Consider the following 20,719-nt stretch of genomic DNA (forward strand, 5'->3'; position numbering starts at 1 on the left):
AGCTATTTCTATGTGTAATTTTATTTTACGAAGTTTATTACAAGTGTTGATCAGTAAAACTGCAGTTAAAGCATAGTTTCTTTCAAGTTACTGTGCTTCAGCTTTTGGAGTGTTATGTTTGCCATTCCGTACTTGAACACACAAATCAAAAATCTATAGCAAAATTTGTCTACTCACTATGAAGGTGTATCCTCACAATCAATTTATTTATTTATTTATTATTTTATTACATTTATATACTGCCCCACAGCCGAAGCTCTCTGGGCGGTTTACAACAATTAAAAATAGTAAACATTAAAAGTATACAATTTTTTAAAAAAAACATAAAAACAGTATAAAAACAACAGTATCCATTTAAAAACAACAATTCTGGGGTCCATTAAAAACAAACTTAACGTTGTTAAATGCTCACTCACAATCAAGTGAGTGGCTGACAGAGCAAACTATGAGGATTAACATTAAAGTTGAAAAACATAGACATCTGTATACCAAGTCAGATTATTTGTCCAACTAGCCAGTATTGTCTATCTGGTGGCTCTCCAGGGTCTCAGAAAGAAGTTTTTCACATCACCCGCTACCTCATCTTCTTAACTAGAGATGTCATGGGTTAAATCTGTGAACTGCGAATAAAGGGCCAGCTCACACTATCACCACAGCCCACAATGGCTAAGTGGGTTGCAGTGCATGCCGGTGGCCATGGTCTGTTGTAATGTTATCTGAGGTTGCTTTAACCCTCAAACAACACCTGCCACCTGGGCTCAGATGACATGACAAACATGGCAGTCTCCCATAGGCGGTTTAGTATTTAAAATGGTCGCCAGCATGCACCGCAATCCACCGTGGTTTAAATAAGCCACGGTGGGCTGCTCAAAGTATGTGCTGCATCTTTGAGCAATGGTCTCTCCCATCTGAATGTGTGTCTCCTAGGCCTGGCATCTTGCCTAAAGAGCCAGCCTTATGTGACAAATACAGGTTGATGCCTGCAAGCACTCTAGGACTCCCACATTCATTTATTTATGTAAAATTTTATACCCAGCTTTTCATTCTAAATTAAACTCAGAGCAGCATACAGTAAGGTTAATAAATACATAAAATGCAGTAAAAACAGTTCAGATTATTAAAATCAATTTGAGCAGAATGAACAAATGCAGTCTAAAACAGGGAGAGATATACCAAAGGCTAGGCAAAATAAAAAAGGTCTTTGAAGCTTACCTGAAGCTTAAAAGAGAGTGACCCAATCAAACCTCTCCTGGGAAGGAGTTCCACAACCTGGTGTCATAACAGAATGTTAGAAAAGGTCCTGTCTTGTGTCAAAACCAACTGTGCTTCTGAAAGTGGATGGGATACATAGCAGGGCCTCCAATGTTAAATGAAGTGGTTAGGCTGGATTGCATAGGAAGATGGCAGTCCTTCAAATCCCTGGTTCTAAACCATTCCAGGTTTTCTAGGTTTGAACCAGCACTTTGAATTGCACCCGGAAGCCAGTGCAGGTGAAACAGTGGCCAGAGGTGGGTAAGTAAACCACGGCGCTCCACAGGGTAATGGTAGTGTGATGGACTCATGCATCAAGGTTTTCCTACTCCTCCCTGCTTCATGGATAATTTACCCTCCTTCGCCCTGTGGTTGTGTGAACCAGGCCTAACTCTCATTAATCCCTCTTCCTGTAAAATATGGGTGGTTGCTATGAACTCCTTTGTTTCTCCAACAGCACTATCTGGATTGTTGCTGCCTAGATTTCCTTGGTCTGCTTTTCTTTTTCCAACCCTCCCAATAGGTATGGATTTCAGCAGCTGACCTATGAACTAAATTAGGTGCACTGGAACCTCTCTCTCATTCTGGCTCCTCCCACTCACATGTCATTCTTACAACAGTAGCTCCTAGCTGTCACTCCTACACCTCTCTGTGGTACAAAAAGTGAGCATATATGCACTGTGTAAAACAACAACAAAAACTTTTCATGTGGTGGTTATTTTACATAGCAACCAGGACTAAGCGCTGGATGTGATAATGAGTGTCGGCTAGATGGTTAGACTTAGTGCTGCCTTATTTCTGGCTCAGCTAAAACTGTTGCGTTGTGTATACACAAAAGCAGTATACAAAAATAGTGGCTATGAGTAATCAGGGAACATGCATGCGGCAGGTGGGTCTCCAGAAAGGTATGAAGTTTTACATCAGAATAAAAAGTATCTGGTGTGTTGTGAGGTGGAAAAGTAGTAAATACATCTTATTTTAGTGAGCATTTGTGCACATTGGACAATAATAATGGGAAAGTTTTAACAGTAGTTAGATTTAATTTTTAACTTTTAATATTCTAAAAGCATCAATTGACAGTTTATAGAAAAATCATTTAAATATATATTGAATTTTAAAATATTAATAGTTCTTAAGCCTTTTGAAGCACAGGCTGTAATTATCGTCTTTTAAATGATTAGATAAACACTTACTTTATAATTTACCTTTCCTGCAACTGTGTTTTCATGCAAGTTATTATTTTTCTTGGACGCACCTTTCATTTTGTGTCAGTTTACCCTCCCCCTCCACAAAATATCTGTGAAATATGTTCAATTATGCATCTACTATTGGATAATGCTGTAATAGTACAGCTAAAATCAACCATAGAAAGGGAAATTAGTTTGTTTTTGTTACAGACGTGACTAAATTGTTCATTTGTTGGCCAAAAGTAAATTACAGACTAGCAAAAATGACTGAAAATGTGGGCTGGGTCTTTTGTGTGAGGAAATTACCTGAAAAATTACTGGATTAGGTACACTAAGCACGGTGTTGTCAGAAGTCTGCTTCACTGCCACAACATAAAGAGAGAACTCCCAGCAAATTTGAGAAAATAAGGAGGTTACAGAAGAAGCAATTAAAAGAGAAAAGCCTCCCCTCCCTCTAAACCACTACCACAGACTGCTTGTTCCTCAGCACACATGAAGTCTAATAAGTGTAATGGCTGTGTTCTCAAACGTACAGAATGGTATCGTGCAAGCTACTTACACTGAATACTTTTGTCTTTTCAACTTTTGCTTGCTTTTTTTGCCAGCTGTTGTTGCTTATAAGAGATTAATGCTAATTAAAACAAACAACCACATAGCAGAAAATTGTGCCATTAAGTTATAAAATTAGAACAAAAGACAAATGTAAAATGAATCAGTTGCTGCCTTTGTTAGCCAGCTTGGTAGTCCATTCTAGGAAAAGTGACAAAATTCAATAGTTCCAAAGTAGCCTGGGTTGCTATTCTAGCTCTTGCTGAAGAAGATACATATCCTACTGTGGCCTTAACTGTGTGAATAAGGCTGTCCTTCTACTAATCATTACTTACTGGAATGGGAGATCCATGGTCACGTTCCTTATGCCCTTAATAAGAAAATGTTAGTTATGAGCAATGCTTACTAATGCTATTATTATTATTATTATTATTATTATTATTATTATTATTATTATTATTATTATTATTATATAGCAAATTTTAACTTAATGATCAGAAGGGGAGCATAGCTTCCAAAAGCTTATGCTGACTGATAACCTGTTTCTGTAGGACCAAGTTTTTATGATTCATTACATATTCCACGTGACAATTCATGGTATGACTCTAGAAAAACTATTAGTGTGCTTTGGAGTACTTTTATACCTAGGCAGCAATGTAGCAGAGAAAAGGCAGGCAGGAATGCACCCCTGACACAGTGAGTCCGTGAGTCTAATGCCTTAGACTAGGATGTTACTGTGAGTCTTCATGCATATGTATTATATATGCAAACTTGTATATGTACACATGCCAAGTCAGACAGAGGAAGAAATGGTTCTTTTCCAGGACAGATTTATGTATAGGTTTCCATTAATAGTTACTCGAAAGTGGGGAAAACAGCTCAAACTATCTCTGCAAGGGAGAGGAGGAAATGGGTGAGGGGATGTATTTCTATTCTCTTACCCAATGTATGCTGTATCTCACATCCGTTGTCATCAGAATATCTCCCTCCTCTATACTAATAGATAATAATAATAATAATAATAATAATAATAATAATAATAATAATAATAATTTTATTTCTTAGCCACCTCTTCGTCTGGATCAAGGCAGGAAACAACAAGCATAAAATACATAAAACTGAATTAAAAACATAGTATACATTATTAAATTCATTTTGTTTATGAAATCTGAAGAATGTATGTAAGAATGATCCTATTACCGTTATTGACAGGGAGATTAAAAAAAAAACACCCTGGATGAGGGCTCCAGTTTAGGATATCTAATGGAGGGTGAATATGGGTTTCTATACAAAACTAACCCTAGAATTCCAGAAGTGGCCAATTTGTATATGGCAGAGTACTGGGGGGGGGGGGGGTCATCAGAAGGCCAATATGTAAAACATCTGTGGGTATGGCTGAGATATATTGATGATTTATTTATTTATTTATTACATTTTTATACTGCCCAATAGCTGAAGCTCTCTGGGCGGTTCACCCATTCACCCATTTGGCCGGGGAATGAGGGGGACCTACAACAATTTATAATGTGGGTAAATTCTAAGAATGAGACAATTAAATTTGACGTTCAGTTTAACACTCGAGAAATTCATTTCTTAGATCTAACAGTAAAGAAGGAGGGAGGACATGTTATTACCTCCATCAAAAGAAAACCCACTGACATTTCCAGATATTTCAGCTATGATAGCTCCCACCCCTGCGCTCTAAGAAATAACCTCCCATATGGACAGTTCCTAAGACTTAAATGCAACTGCTCCAAGGCATCAGGTTTCCGAAAAGAATCTCAGACACTGTTTGTAAAACTAAGAGAAAGAGGGTATCCCGATGCTGTAATCACACAAGGCCCCGAAAAGGCAGGGGAAAAGCCACAGGCAGAACTTTTAACAAAAGAGAACACAGCACCTTCAGACCGAATCAACTGTATTTAACATGTGATTATATAACACCATCTGCAAGGAAGCATAAGGAGACACTGGCACGTAGTCCAGCATAATCCAGGGTGTCAGAAGAAACCAATGGTCTCCTTTAAAAGAACCAGGAACATAAGTAATCTACTGATCAGAAGGGAATACAAAGAATATAACAGAGGTTCACCCAACATTTTACCTGGTGCCACGATGCCTACAGGTCACCTCCAAGGTCACAGAATTCCAAAATCCCTCTGACAAGCAGAGATAGAATTAAAATGGGAGGGCATTGAAAATGGGGCTTCTCCTTAGTCCTGCCTACACCAAAATAAGTAATAGACATGTAGGGAGGCAAGCAAACTTTGGAGAGAAGGAGACAAGAGAGGGGAATGTGCCAAAAATTTGTTTGGCGCTTAATCTGCATTGAAAATGCCAGTCACCCAATGGACTTAATGCTGGTTTGGTACATTAGAAGGCCATTCAAGCCAGACGAACATCTGCCCCTTCATGTTTTTATCCTTCAAAGCTCCCATTTGGTTGAATCATATCAATATGATTCAGTACTTAATTTAATGCAATTCCAGGGGGAGAAGAGGACCCAACGGTCTTGCTTGAAAAAAATTCTCTGAGATTTTTTTCTGGAGTGCAGTTTTTATGAATTGGGAACGTTTACTTTATTTTTTACTGTATCACGATACAGTGGATTATATATCATTTTATTTTTGACAGGAGCATTCCTTTCATATTCCTAGAATTAAAGGGAAGCTAATTTTTAAGGTTTGCATACTTCAGGAGTTTCTTCCAGAATCCTTACTAAGGCATTCCAAATTGTTATCCCAGACTATGGGGCTCATCAGACAGGGGGGAAATCATGGGAAATCACGTTCCCTTACCGTGGGCTTTCTTGCTGGTTTTCTTCCGCTTTCAAAACGAGTACTTTTCACCAAGACCAGCGACCACATGGCCTGTAGATTTCAATGGATTTCAATGGGGACACCACCCTCTAGTGGGTAATTTATAGCACAACCTCAGAAGACTCAGATTTTAACTGTTTTTTATCACTCTAAAACTGAGGAAAAGAGTGGGAGGTGTGCTTGGAGACAGATGTTATTGTCAAAAAGACTCACGAAAAATCGTGAGTGGCCAGTAACAAGCCTGCAATAAAATGCTTGTCCGATGACGCTCTGTAGGTTTATTTGAATTACTTTCAAAATCACCTTGCCCATTTACGCTTCGATCATTCTCTACTAAGAGGCAAGGACCTTCTATAGCAGTGGCCTGACGAGTTTTTGTCCTTGAGGAGCTTCATGGCCCTTAGCATCTATGTTTGTTTATCATTGTGTGATAAACTCTCATCTTAGTTCAAACCACCCAATTGCAGAACTTTCTCCTTCAGTTATTTGTTCGCCAATCTCTAGGTAGGTACATTTGCTAATTTCCCATATATGGGTTTGTGTAGAGGCTAGAAAGAAGAAAATGGTGTTGCTAATTTGTAGCCATTGTTCTTCATATAGTCCTTCATAAAGTCCTTTTTGTGGTTATATAGATTCTGCCCTCTATCCCTGCCCTCCAGAGAGCTTCAGCTAATGGGTGATACTGTATATAAATGTAATAAATAAATAACTGTAGAACTTGATCTCTATACTGCAGCTCCAGGCTGGTTCAGTGAGCATGGAATAGGATGGTACTGCCCCACCCTGAAAAAATGCATGAGTGGTGAAAGCACCTCTTTCATGGGAAGGGGAAGGAGTGGTCCTTAAGGGTAAGAGTTCTGAAAAGCTCAATGCTGTAGCCTGCACATATGCATACATATGTGACTATACTGAGTACCTCTCAAAAACAGCAATACAGGTAAGAATCAGCTCTGCTTAACTCATTTTGTGAACATGGCCTGTATTGGTTGCCTGTTTGTTTTTTCCAGAACCAGTCTTCATCCTTGACATGGCCTTACAAGGTGTCCCCCCAGCTCCCGGTGTTTTGCAATGCTTATAAGATACTGGTAGTTTATAGTAAATGCATAGAATATGATCCTGACAAAGTTACGTTTATTTAATTCCCAATAATATCAATGGGAGAGTTAAGCACATCCTTAAATCTCTCTTGTTTAAATTAATGGGCTTTCAAAATGCTTAACTATCACGGTTCATGTCAAAATTAATTATAACAATTGTGATGGATATAAAGTTGTCTGTGCTAAATTTTCATACCACAAACACATGATGGCTATGCTAGTCATAAACAAAATATTCAGTAATGGCACCATGACTTGGTCCAAGCATTTCTAGTACCAATTTGGACAGCAGATTTAATTTAATTTAATCTTTGGAAATTGTAATTTAATCCTAAATAAAGTCTGTGCCAGATATAGGTTTAAAAGACTTCTCTGAAAGCCACATTGTTGTTAATTTGAAATGACGCAGGTTGAAAGATGGCTGTTCAATGGATGGAGCCAGGATTTTAAAATGAATTCATTCACATTACTTGAAGTGGTACATCAACAAATTTTTGCCAGCTGCTACTGCCAAAATAATGGTTATGCATTTTGGATCTGCTAATAAAGGCATGCTCTGTTGTGGACATTTCTAGAGTTATAAATTTGGAATCCTATGTTATATTTGAACACAGAGACCTTTTAAAAATCTATTTGGTAACATTAATAATTATTTGCTGCAATCATAATAATGCAATCATTTGTAAGGATCAAGCAAGTCACACTTCTTAAGCTTTCAGTACTTCATTTATCTGTATGTATTGGCAAAACTGGCCTCAAAATAATGTGCATTTTAATGTTTGTGTGTGTGTGTGTGTGTGTGTGTGTGTGGTGGTGGGGAACAGTCCAAACTTGGTCTTGGGGACCAATATCCGCATAAGAGCTATAATTCAGTAAAGGACACTGAAAGGTAATTGGCCCTAATCCAGTTCTAGTCACGGGCAGCTAGTCATGCATAACAATTGGTGGCCCTGAATGCAGATGCACATCCCTATTGGCATCAAAAGATGCATCCAGCCAGTTTAATCAGGCTCAGATGGATATAGACATCCAGATTCACACAGTCAATATGCATGGAAGGCTGTTTCTGCATATGGAACTCACTTTCTGGATATGTGGCTATCTTTAATACAAAAAACTGATTTTCATATAAAAAGTATCTTTCGTATCAACTAGCAATACATTTCAGCACATACCTCTTCATGTTATCAGCCAAAATTCAGTATTTAAAATGTTTTTTCTTAGCTCTTTTAGTTGCATTCTCTCTGAGAAGTTACTCTTAAAAACAGCATCAAATCACATTAATTAAAATGAATCAATCAGATTAACTATGTGGTGCTCAAAATATCTGAGATAAATTCAAATTAAGGCTACAAAACTCTTTCTTGGATTAGTTCAGTGTGATACAGCAGGGCACAGACAAAGTAGCCAACCATTGAGTTTAGGATAGTTCATGTGGGACAGTGGCAGACATAATGACATGTATTGTTAACATGGTCAGGTGATTATACTAATCATAGTATAAAGAAAAGCAAGAAGCAAACAGCTAGAATAGTGATACATAAAAACCTCAATATTTTATTTGACATTGCAGTGTGGCAGCAATGTCAAATAAATGGACAGGATGGTAATCAAGGCCGTTACTAGCCTGGGCCCATAGGTCCGTGGCCCGCAGTTCTGTCTTTTACGCTTAATGGCATGGGGTAGGGGCAATTTTCCTACAGAAAGGATAGAGGGAAAAGGAGAGAGAGAAAGGGGGATGAGACACGAGACTTTGCAAATTAATTATAATTGAACAGGAACTACTGATTTGGGATGAACTTGGGTGTGGTGCAAATGAATGAATTTATTTAATTTTTGACGATTTGGATGAGAAATTAATTATCTGGCTTTGCCTTTGTGAAATTTAAATAAATCTTAGTAATTATGTGTAAATTTGCATATAGATATAAATTAACATATGCAAATTGTATGCTGATTTGTGTCCTGTGTGCCTAGGCGCTCAATATTTTAAGTGCCTAGCAATGCCCCTCATGGTAATTATTGGAAAATCTGAGCATGGAAAAGAGACTTCAGTGTTTACTTGAGAGTTCACAGTGTTGATTTTTTCAACTAAGATTCAGAATGTGCTATAGTAGATTAGCTTAACCTCTATGGTGGCTGAAATTGACTAACTGTACATAGAATTTGGTACAATAGCTGTTGTACCAGTGTGAGTTCTGATTTTGAACTGGTGTAGAGTTGGTGTAGCATAGTGCCCAACAGCCCAATCTTATGTGTGTTTAATTTCAGTGAAACCTGCTTCCAGGTAAAGCTAGGAACCAGAGTGTCTTAATTCAAATCTCACCTGAACTATGAACTCATCCTTAGTTAAGATAGTGTGTCCCTGACACCTAGCTTCCCATGCAGTATGGGAATAATAATACTGACCTAAGTTTGAAAATACATGTTATAGTAAGGCTGACTCCATTGGCCAACTGCAATTTGGACCCCCCCCCGAGAGAGAATGATCTTATGTACACTTGCTTTTTGTGGTTTAGCAACACCCCCACCCCCACCCACCCACTCTAAACATGCAGAGGATTGAGCTGTTAATGTTGGTATGTGAAAGCACCTTGAAACCCTATACTGTCACCCACAAAGGCTGGGAAGTGCTGAAAGAGAAAATAATGGAAAGGGAGAGATGGCTAACTGTTACATTAAGAGGACAGCCATTGCAAATTGGATCCTATGCTCATTGCCAACTATAAGAAGATGCAATGAGGGGGCAATAGACCTCCTGGGGGGTGAGCCATATCTCCAGATTTCTTTCTTTCTTTCTTTCTTTCTTTCTTTCTTTCTTTCTTTCTTTCTTTCTTTCTAATGCAAGTCTCTAGCACAGATAGACCCTGAGATATGAGGCAAATGTACAGCCACTATTCTGACTCTTTATTTTGGGAAAAAGTAGCCTACTCCCACCTTTTTGCATTTTTACCCAATGAAGTCAGAGCAGTGGTTAACACACCCAATGGTTAACCCTTCTGGGTATGTTAAGCCTTTTGGGGGGCTTCCCTATTAGGAAGTCTCATTTAAAAAAAAACAATTTAGAAATCCAGGAGTTTACTGTAGCTGGGTTTGGGCAGCAGTGTGTCTACCAAAACACAAGAGGTAGCAGCAAAAACAGGAGTTTGTAATCTTTCTAATTCTTGTTAATATATTTTTTCTGAGTTCATAAACATTTAAAAATATCTTGACAATGTGTGCAGATAAAGTTCATCATTATTACATCCATATTGCAGGAGGCAAGGCTGTGGCTGAGAAAATATGGATTATATTTGCCTCTTCCCGCCACAAGTGCTTTTCCTTTTGTATCATGTATATTAGATTGCAAGCAGAGACTGTTTAATCTCTGTTCTATGCTTAGAAAATTTTAGGTGGTTTATACATTATTTAAAACAAATAAATAATAAACCAACTTTTGTACAGTGACAGAAAAGCAGTAAACAAACAATGACTTGGATGGCCACTTTTGTTAGGAAAAAAAGCTGTTTTGGGAAGGGGAGATTTGGAGTGGCGAAGCACTAATATATGTCTGTGTGCCTTAACTATTTTCTCATTTGCTGCTGTTATGTTTCACTCACTCCCCCAGTCTCACTAGGGGGAAGTGAATGACCTTGGAACAGATGTGCAGTAGAAATGTGGCATGTGGGAAGGGGTTAAGCTTCCAGAAGGCTTTTGACAAAGTCCCTCACAGAGACACCTGAGTAAACCCTCTTATGGATTAGTAACTGATAAAGAACAGAAAGCAGAGAGTAGGAATAAATGATAAATTCTCCCAATGAAGGAATGTAAACAGTGGGGTCTGTACTGCGAACAGTACTTTTCACCTTATTCATAAATGATCTGGGGTTAGGGGTGAGCAGTGAAGTGGCCAAGTTTGCTGATGACAACAAATTTATTTAGGGTGGTTAAAACAAAATTGGATTGCAAGCAGCTCAGAAAGGATCTCTCCAGACTGGGAGAATGGGCATCAAACTGGTAAATGTGGTTCAATGTAAGCAAGTGCAAAAACAGATAAAAGAAAGCACTTCTTCACATAGTGCACAGTTAAACTATGGAAATCGCTTCCATAAGATGTAGTGATGGCCTTACAAGGGTATTGAACAACTTCAAGGAGAAGGCTATTGATGGCTATTAGACCTGCCGGCTATGTGCCACCTCTAGTGTCATTCTTATGTTCTTAAGCACACCTTTCTGCCACTGAAAATCACCCCCTCCTGCAATAGTTTAAAGGCAAATACAGACATACACAAAAAGGATACATCTGTGTTTTATTCCCATATTTTATTTTAATATTTCACTTGGACCTCACAGGAATATTGTAAGTATATGTGTGGTGAGATGCTATATTAGTACTACATATTAAACTGGTAGTGTAACTGCATCAGTGACAGGCAAAGAGAATAGTGTAACTGGACTAGTGCAACTGTGTTGGTGCAGCTGTCATTTCACAGTTCAGTAGTGGATTGAGAGGAGGCAAGATTGGGGCAAGTGTAGGGAGTAAACATGTAAAACATGGTTGCAAATCAGAGTTGTTTGCAAAGTTCCCAAAAAAATCTGGTCTGAGTTGTATTTGTGGTGGTGGTGGGGAGGTTGTTGTTGGGTAATCATTTGCAAAAATAAATAAACGAATTTTTAAAATAGCAATATAATTTATGCATGAAATCCTTCCCCCATTTTCAGATCTTCCTTTCTAGACTGAGCCATAATGATGAGGTAAGCAAAGTATGGTAGCTACTTCTGCTTCCTGACTTGGAGCTGAGCAGAAGCAGGGAAGAGTAGCTGGCCCAGCTGAAGTTGAAGCTAGAAAAGTAAGCCAGTTCCCAGAGAGCGAGCTAACAGGAAGAGCAAATGGGTTTGACAGGGGGAGTTCGGCAGGGGAGGTCAAGGGGGGGCCTCTACGAAAAAGAGAAAAAAGGGAAAAAAACCAAAAACATAAAAAGAAAAAAAAACCCAAAAAACACACACACAAAAACCCACCAAAAAAATCTTCTTTTCTCTTAAGACCTACTCATATAGTTGTGCACCTTCAGAGAGGACAGGACAAAGCAAAGGCAATTCCGCAATAATCAGAAAGGGAAAAACAAAGCAGAAATAGATAATATGGATGGAAAGGAGTCCCTAGAGGTGGTGACCTGCAAAGGGTGTGCAATGTTTGTGTTTCTGCCTGAGCTCAACATGGTGTACACCTGCAACAAGTGCAAGCTGGTGGCACTTTTGGAAGAAAAAGTGAGAGGACTTGAGCGGCGAATGTCCACCCTCCAAGGAATAAGAGGAGACGAGGAGTTCTTAGACCAAACGGTGGAACTGCAACAGCAACAAGAAGCACATGAGATTGAAGAGCAACAGCCAGCTGAAGCAGAAGTAGAGTATGCTGAGGGGAGGAAAGCCAATGAAGAGGAAACTCCCTGGAAAAGAGTGACAGTTAGGAGCAGAAGAACTAGAAGCCATTCTGCACCGGTGGAACCATTAGAGTTAAGCAAGCGCTTTCAGCTACTGGAGGATGAGACTGAAGGACAATTTGCAGAGGAAGTACAGGAGACACAGTGCAACAGTGAACAAGAGGCAGAAGGTAGGTCAACCAAGAAGAAGAGAAGAGTAGTCGTTATGGGAGACTCCCTGTTGCGTGGGATTGAAACCCAAATATGTCGTGAAGACCCATGGACTCGCCAGGTGTGCTGTCTCCCTGGAGCACAGATTAGAGATGTGACTGAAGGGTTACCGAAGCTCATAAAGCCCACGGACACATACCCCTTTCTTCTCATCCATGTGGGAACAAATGATGTCGCCAAGCAGAGCTACGAAGAAATCATTTCAGACTTTGAAGCTCTGGGAAGGAAACTGAAGAACTTTGGGGCCTAGGTAGTTTTCTCATCCATCCTCCCAGTTCTTGGAAGAGGTTTAGAAAGGGAAAGAAAAATACTCCGGATGAATGGCTGGCTATGAAGGTGAATTTTGGATTCTGGGACCATGGGCTACGCTACTTGGAAGATGGACTGCTGGCAAGGGATGGGTTGCACCTCACAAGGGCTGGAAAGAATGTGTTCGGCCACAGCATGAAGAACTTGATAAGGAGAGCTTTAAACTGAATCTTACGGGGGCGGGAGACGTAAACTTCGAGGCAACAATGGATGAAGGCCCATGCACCACAGTACAGAGAACAGTTCCAATAGTGCCCCAAAATAGTGTCCGCAACAATGTAGGAACAAAACCAGACTATAAAAAACATGGTCTTCGATGTCTATATACTAATGCCGAGAGTATGGGAAACAAACAGAACGAACTTGAACTTTTATTACATGAAGGCAAATACGAACTGATAGGTATAACTGAAACTTGGTGGGATGACTCCCATGACTGGAATATAGCAATTGAAGGATATAACTTGTTCAAAAAGAACAGAAGAAATAGAAAGGGAAGCGGAGTTGCACTATATGTTAAAAATACCTATACCTGCACAGAAATACAGGCGGATCAGACTGGGAGCCCCATCGAGAGCATCTGGATTAAAATAAATGGGGCAAGGAATAAAAAGAACATGATAATCGGAGTCTACTACCGACCACCCAATCAAGGAGAAGAGGAGGACAAAACTTTTGAGAAACAAATTGCCAGTGTTTCAAGGAAGTGTGATGTAGTAGTGATGGGGGACTTCAATTACCCTGATATCTGTTGGGAGACAAAGGCCACAGCTAGACCTAAGGTTTATCCTGGGACCATCCAGGGTTCACCCCTGCCTGAGCACTGGATCCCCTGTGTGTCACCTAGATGAACAGGTTTGACCCCTGGACGATCCAGGGATAAACCTTAGGTCTAGCTATGGCCAAATACTGCCAAAAGCGTCCCTTCCAAAAAATTCCTGACATGTGTGGGTGATAACTTTCTCCTACAGAAAGTGGAGGAAGGAACTAGAGGATCGGCAATTGGTCAATGATATTGACCAATAGGGATGACTTAGTGGATAAAGTGGCAGTTAAGGGAACTCTGGGGGAAAGTGATCACGTCATACTTGAATTCTTGATTATAAAGGAGACAAAAGCTGAGTGTAGCCATACACGTACTCTGGATTTTAGGAAAGGTGATTTTAATAAACTCAGAACTATAATAAGTAAGGTCCCGTGGCAAGTGAGCCTAATGAGAAAAGGAGTGCAGGATGGGTGGGAGTATTTAAAAAAGGAAATTTTAAAGGCACAGTTACAAACAATTCCAACAAGGAGAAAAGATAGAAGACAACAGGGGAAACCAATGTGGCTCCACAAAAAGCTTAGTGACGACCTGAAAACAAAAAAGGATACATATAGGAATTGGAAGGAAGGCCAGGCTACAAAAGAAGAGTACAGACAGGTGGCACAGAAGTGCTGAAATGGCGTCAGGAAGGCTAAAGCTGAGAGTGAGCTGAGATTAGCGAGGGATGCTAAAAACAATAAAAAGGCTTTCTTCAGATACGTGAGTAGTAAAAGACAGAGGAAAGAAATGGTGGTTCAACTGCTTAATGAGGATGGCAAATTGATAACAGATGACAAAGAAAAGGCTGAAGTGCTCAATTCCTACTTTGCCTCAGTCTTCTCCCAAAAGTGGGTCTATGACCCCCCTGGAAAAAGTGAAGCAGAAGTTGAGGGGGCAGGATTGCAGTTTGAGATTGATAAAGAAATGGTCAAAGAACACCTAATTTCCTTGAATGAGTTCAAATCTCCAGGGCCCGATGAACTGCATCCTAGAGTAATGAAGGAGCTAGCAGAAGAACTCTCAGAACCTTTGTCTGTTATCTTTGCAAAATCATGGAAGACGGGTGAGGTGCCGGACGACTGGAGGGCTAACGTTGTCCCTATCTTCAAAAAGGGCAAAAAGGAGGAACCTGGGAACTGCAGACCAGTCAGTCTGACATCCATCCCTGTAAAAATTCTGGAGCAGATTATAAAGAAGACAATCTGCAAACACCTTGAAATCAATGCAGTGATTACTAGAAGCCAACATGGATTTGTCAGGAACAAATCCTGTCAGACTAATTTGATCTCATTTTTTGATTGGGTAACCTCCCTTGTGGACTGTGGGAATGCTGTGGACAAGCTGAATATGAGCCAACAGTGAGATATGGCTGCAAGAAAGGCAAATGCTATTTTGGGCTGCATTAATAGAAGTATAGCTTCCAAATCACGTGAGGTACTGGTTCCTCTCTATTCGGCCCTGGTTAGGCCTCATCTAGAGTACTGCGTCCAGTTCTAGGCTCCACAATTCAAGAAGGACGCAGACAAGCTGGAGCATGTCCAGAGGAGGGCAACCAGGATGATCAGGGGTCTGGAAACAAAGCCCTATGAAGAGAGACTGAAAGAACTGGGCATGTTTAGCATGGAGAAGAGAAGATTGGGGGGGAGACATGATAGCACTCTTCAAATACTTAAAAGGTTGTCACACAGAGGAGGGCCAGGATCTCTTCTCGATCCTCCCAGAGTGCAGGACACGGAATAACGGGCTCAAGTTAAAGGAAGCTAGATTCCAGCTGGACATCAGGAAAAACTTCCTGACCGTTAGAGCAGTACGACAATGGAACCAGTTACCTAGGAAGGTTGTGGGCTCTCCCACACTAGAGGCCTTCAAGGTGCAGCTGGACAACCATCTGTTAGGGATGCTTTAGGGTCTTGTAGGTCCCTTCCAACTCTATGATTCTACTAGGCAGATCAGTTTTTTTTAAAAGTGGAATCATAGAGATGATCCAGATTGACTTGGTCAGTGATATGCAATATGGCATCTCTTGCAGCTGACGTCAAATATTTGTGATGACTTGTCATTTCCAGGCATATGTTGAGTTCATAATATGAAGCATAATATGCAACCTGTTGTGCCATATTTATCATGTCTGATCTCAAAAAGGCAGTCATTTTCCCCATGCATTTTTAAACAAATACTAACTCGGTAGCCAATCCTGCTCTAATTTGCATATAACAATTAGTGGCCTGAGATGAGAGTGCACATTGGCATCTACGTTAAAAGCTATTTCAAACTCGTTTAAGATGTCCTGGATCAGCATTTGAATGTGGATTTGGATCCAAATTTGTGGTGCATGTAAAGGCCTGTTTAAACACACAGATTTCCCATGCTGGATCAAGGCAAAGGGCTACTTGTTTCAGAAAGGGTCAAGGATTCAGTTTGATAAATTCAGGTTTTGTGTTAAACCAGGTGTGTGTGTGTGTGTGTGTGTGTGTGTGTGTGTATATATATATATATTTATAACTGAAATTTTGAAAGCAAATTACGGTTTTGATCATTTTTTAAAAAAAAAAACCTATTAATTTTTACTCTGTATTATTCATGGTGAAGTTTTTAGTTCGTTAGATCATTTGGATCTTTTACTTTTAAAAGTGGCAAATAAGAAATGTGACTATTCCTTCATGAATGGCTGCAATTATCAAGTAATAGCTACTGCGAGTTGCAGTTCTGTGATACACTTTTCAATCATGCCAGACACGGTGTGCCTCCCATGGAACAGTTTCCACACAGGTTCCTTCAGTATGTTCAGAATAGTAACTTTCAAGATAGTGATGGTGCTTACTTTTCATTAATTATAGTCAATAAAGGATAACTTTGCCACAGGACAACTTTGAAGCATATAAATGTTCAGTAAGGTACTTAGCTGGCCATGCTGCTGGGTGCTTGTCTCGATGATATCTCAGAGATCTTATTTGCATTTGTTGGTTGTTTGGAATATTTCCTTTGTATTCGTAAACATTTTGTAAACATTTGTATCCTGTTCTCTCCAAGGAATTCTGTATAGCCCCTGTATGAACCTGCTCAGGTCCTAAAATAAGCTGTAGAGTTCCTGCTCACATCACCGCCAATATGATCTATTAGGCAGGCAACCTAATAGATTCTGTGCTGGCCCCATTCTTACAGGATTTACATGTGGCTCTCTCCTTGATTGTTCTTAAACAGGCCTTTAAGACCTGGTGTGGTGATTGTATAGCCATTGTATCTTTAGGAGAGCTGAGATTATACCCAGCTGAAGGGTGGCAGTCTATAAAAGGAAATTGGAAATAGTAATTGGGAGGCTTAGCCAGGCTTGCTGCTCATGTTGCTACCCATGCTATGGATACTTTTAAATAAAGGGTTTATGTTTTTTACTCTGCTTCTCTTTGGATACAACACCTGGATGTTCCAGTCTGCTTTTAAATGAATAGATGCTCATTTTCTATTCATTTTTACTATTGTGTTTATTTTGAATGTTTTATGTTGATGTTAATTAACCAATTAATTGTATTTTATATTTTAAAAATTTATCTTGCAAACTGCATTGAGGAGGCTTTGCCTCAAAAGGCTGTATAAAAATACTTTAAATAAATAAATTTAGCCTCACAATAACTCTGTGAGGGATGTTAGGGTGGGAGATAATTATTTGCCCATGACCATACGGTGACCAGGAATATAAGCAGGAACTATAAATGAAGAAAGACCAATAGATGGTGAATGTTTATTATTCAAAATTACATTGAAACCATATAGTGTAAAGGGCATTTCTGATGTTACTTTATTGACACAATGGATTTGCAAATGTCACAAGAGAGTATCACAGCAAAGATTTTTATTTAGACAGCTATTCTCCCCATCATCACCCCATATGATTATGCTGTATGCTCTGGTTACTCTTAGTAGAAGAGCAGAATATAAATTATTATAATTAACTGCTGACAGAATTTGACCTAAAAGCTTCAGGACAAACAGAAAACTTTAAGAGCAGGCAATATGTTATCCTTATTATGTCAGCTCCAAGTAGGATAACCTTTTCTATTAAACAGGTGGATTGACAACACAGGCATAAAAGCAACAAAAATATTAGAACTTTATGAGAATGGAATAGAATACCACACTGTGGAAAAGACAAATACTGCAAATTCAGTCTTTCGGGTTTCAGTTCTTCACCTGGATATCAAAAGGCCGTGAATTTTTCATCAGGAAATTGTACTAAGAAGTATTTTTGCCATTATCACAGAGCTCAAAGAAAACCAGGGCCAGTGTGGTCACTATGGAAGCCAAGAACTATATCATATTTACTGTGGTAGAAATTCGTCTGGCACTGCTGTCCTGCCTATTTTCCCAACAGTACACAACCAATACTGGGTAGCATTTTTAAAATATTTTTGAGCATAAGTGTACATGCACAATTTTAAGAATGCATTTGTATATAAAATAAAAAACACAGACACCCAACTGGAAGCAAGCAGCAACTGACAATAACATTAAAAAGTAAGCCAGGTATTAGGCCTGCCCATAGCAGTAAGGAAAAAAACAGTAACAGTGGCAATGGTGGTGGATCGTGTTATGTCCTGCTCTAGGCAATCACCTAAGACGTGGCTATCAAAGAAGCTAAGAACATTGCTTTGATGTTATTCTCATGATGGGTTAAATCCAGAATAAATTAGTCACACTTAGGTCCCTTTGAAATCAGTGTGAAAAATTAGATATGCCCAACTTAAGTCCCATTGGGGTGTATTGAACTGTGTCTATCTGCCAGTGGGGCAGATTCCGGCTTCCCCTGCAGCCCCCTGCGTGCTGCCCCAGTCCGCTCCAAGGGCTTTGCAGACCCTCTGGAGCAGATTTGTAGGATGGGGGTGCAGGGAAAGCAAAGCAGAGTCTCATCATTTAGGCAAAAGTCTGTTTGCAGAATATTGGATATCCCCCATTGAATTCAATAAAATCTAAGTGCATCTAATTTACTCTGGAACCAATTTTTTGTAGCCAGGAAAGTAAGCAGAAGACATTGGCAAACTAGCTGTTGTCCCTAATTCCATGCTTTCTGGTGTAAAACAAGTTCCATATGCTACCCCCCCCCCCCAAAAAAAAGATCAACCCAAGGATTCTGAGTTCCCAATCTGTTGAGAGGAATCAGGCATTGAATCATAAAGGGACCAAATCTGGTCTATTATGTTCCATTCCTCTGAGTTTTCAGGTGGTATCCATCTGAGCTATTGAAGAACTTCAGATGGGGAAGGTGGACAGAGGTGCTAAATGTGGAACATGATTGGAAAATTTGAGATAGCAATCATTCTACTGAAAAACGTTTTACAGATGGATCATTCAGTGCCTTTTGGCCTGGGACTTATAAATACTTAAATAATAATAAATCAGACATACAAAAATGTGTGGGAAAATATCTTACGTTATTAAGAATAATAAACGTTTCTACCAAATACAGTAACATTAGTTAATAACTTTGGCCAACATACATATATAGCAATCATACAAGCTGAAAACATGGGTTAATTTGAAGAAATACTTGATTGGTGTGTTTTTTTAATTTCAGATGGGAGATGAAAGAGGAAGATGTTCTGGAAGAGAAGGAAAAGGTGATGCTGGAGCACTTAAAACAACTGTATCTCACACCAGCCTCTCCTGCCTCAGAAGTTAAAGTATAACAGAGAACTTGACTAGAGAATTTTTTTTATTAAAACATTCTTAAAATCATAGAATTAAAACAAGGAACCTTAAGAATTGATGGCATTCCAAGGAAGTTCTGTGAAGTTTTGTTTTGTTGGTTGCTTTTCTAGGGAACAGTTAGGCACTATATTTTGTAACTTTTGTCTTGTTTATCTTTATATAGTTATTTTTCTTTGTAAGCAGTAGGAGAAAATTAAAAGTATTTTTTAATTAACATAATTAAGTAAATTTTAAAGATCAAAGTATTAAGATTACCAGTAAATGCCTAGTTATCTTGAAACACACTGAGAACTAGAAGCTTGTGTCCAATACAGAATTATGTGTGAATATCCACAGTTTGAATAAAAATATCAAAAGTGTCTGTGCACCTTGGAGTACAGTTTCACACATTAGTATAATGGAAACACAATCCTTAAAGGCTACATGTTTTGCAAAATCTAAAACACATTTTAGTATCAAACACAATTTGGCAGCTTTAGTAGCTGACCAGTTTATTGAGCTTCCATATGAAGATTACAATCCTGCACACACTTCCCTTGGAGAAAGCCCCACTGAACCAGAACACTGTCGGCTTCCCATTACCATGCCAACATTGACCACAAACTTCTCCAAAAACTAACTGTAATTCTTTCTCTTCACTTATATTGTTTAATATGATCTTAAGGGAAAGCATTGTGTGTGAAAAGATACATGAGCTAAAATAGCGTAACATACAGATGGGAAAGTGCCCAGCACTAGACTCACTAAGGAAACGTCGGGGGAAACCGCGGACTCAAAGCGGGGGGTGGGCGGGGGGAGTAGGTGTGATGGAGCTCTCTGTCTACTGTTACTTGAGCATTAAAACACAAGCATTTAAGGACAATTTTTCTTTTCCCAAGCTTATTCTTAGTACTTGTCCTAAGGAAGCAAAAACTGCTTTACTCTAACACTACTACTACACTTTGCATTTCCAAACAGTACAGATATTGAGAGCTTGTTCTGCTTTTCTTATCTGAATGCAATTATTCTAGTATTTTCTCTAGAAATCCTAACAGTCTGGTCTGCATATAGCAGCAGTGCAAGTTTATAAAAGTAAGTGATGGATGAATAGAACTGCCTGACTTACTTAGTACCTGCAGCCTAAGCAGCAAAAACATTGAGCTTTATATTTACATTCATACATTGTAGATAATAGAGTGTATTTCTACAGAAAGAAGTAACCAGAGAATAGTATGAAAGGGATAAAAACAACCACAATTCACCTTTTTATTAATATTAAAAATGTCAGTATCTCTGGGGCTGCAGGGGATTCCTGTTTCTAGCCAAACCTCTTGCATTGACCTTTGTATAAAAACATCCAGAGGATTGCAGAGGATGCCAATTTCCTCCTCTG

The 20,719-nt window shown here is 39.2% G+C and overlaps 1 protein-coding gene across 1 annotated transcript in view; it reads left to right on the forward strand.

The window, feature by feature from the left end:
- Window positions 1-19,708, forward strand: part of KIAA0825 (KIAA0825 ortholog) — a 247,300-nt gene extending 227,592 nt beyond the window's left edge. Inside the window, exon 20 of the mRNA XM_063129596.1 lies at window positions 19,214-19,708. Coding sequence (XP_062985666.1) covers window positions 19,214-19,325 — 112 coding nt within the window. The 3' untranslated portion in view covers window positions 19,326-19,708. The remainder of the gene's footprint in view (window positions 1-19,213) is intronic.
- Window positions 19,709-20,719: the final 1,011 nt, after the last annotated feature.

The sequence above is a fragment of the Elgaria multicarinata genome, chromosome 6 (assembly GCF_023053635.1).
Source record: "Elgaria multicarinata webbii isolate HBS135686 ecotype San Diego chromosome 6, rElgMul1.1.pri, whole genome shotgun sequence".
In the NCBI taxonomy this organism is placed as follows: Eukaryota; Metazoa; Chordata; class Lepidosauria; order Squamata; family Anguidae; genus Elgaria; species Elgaria multicarinata.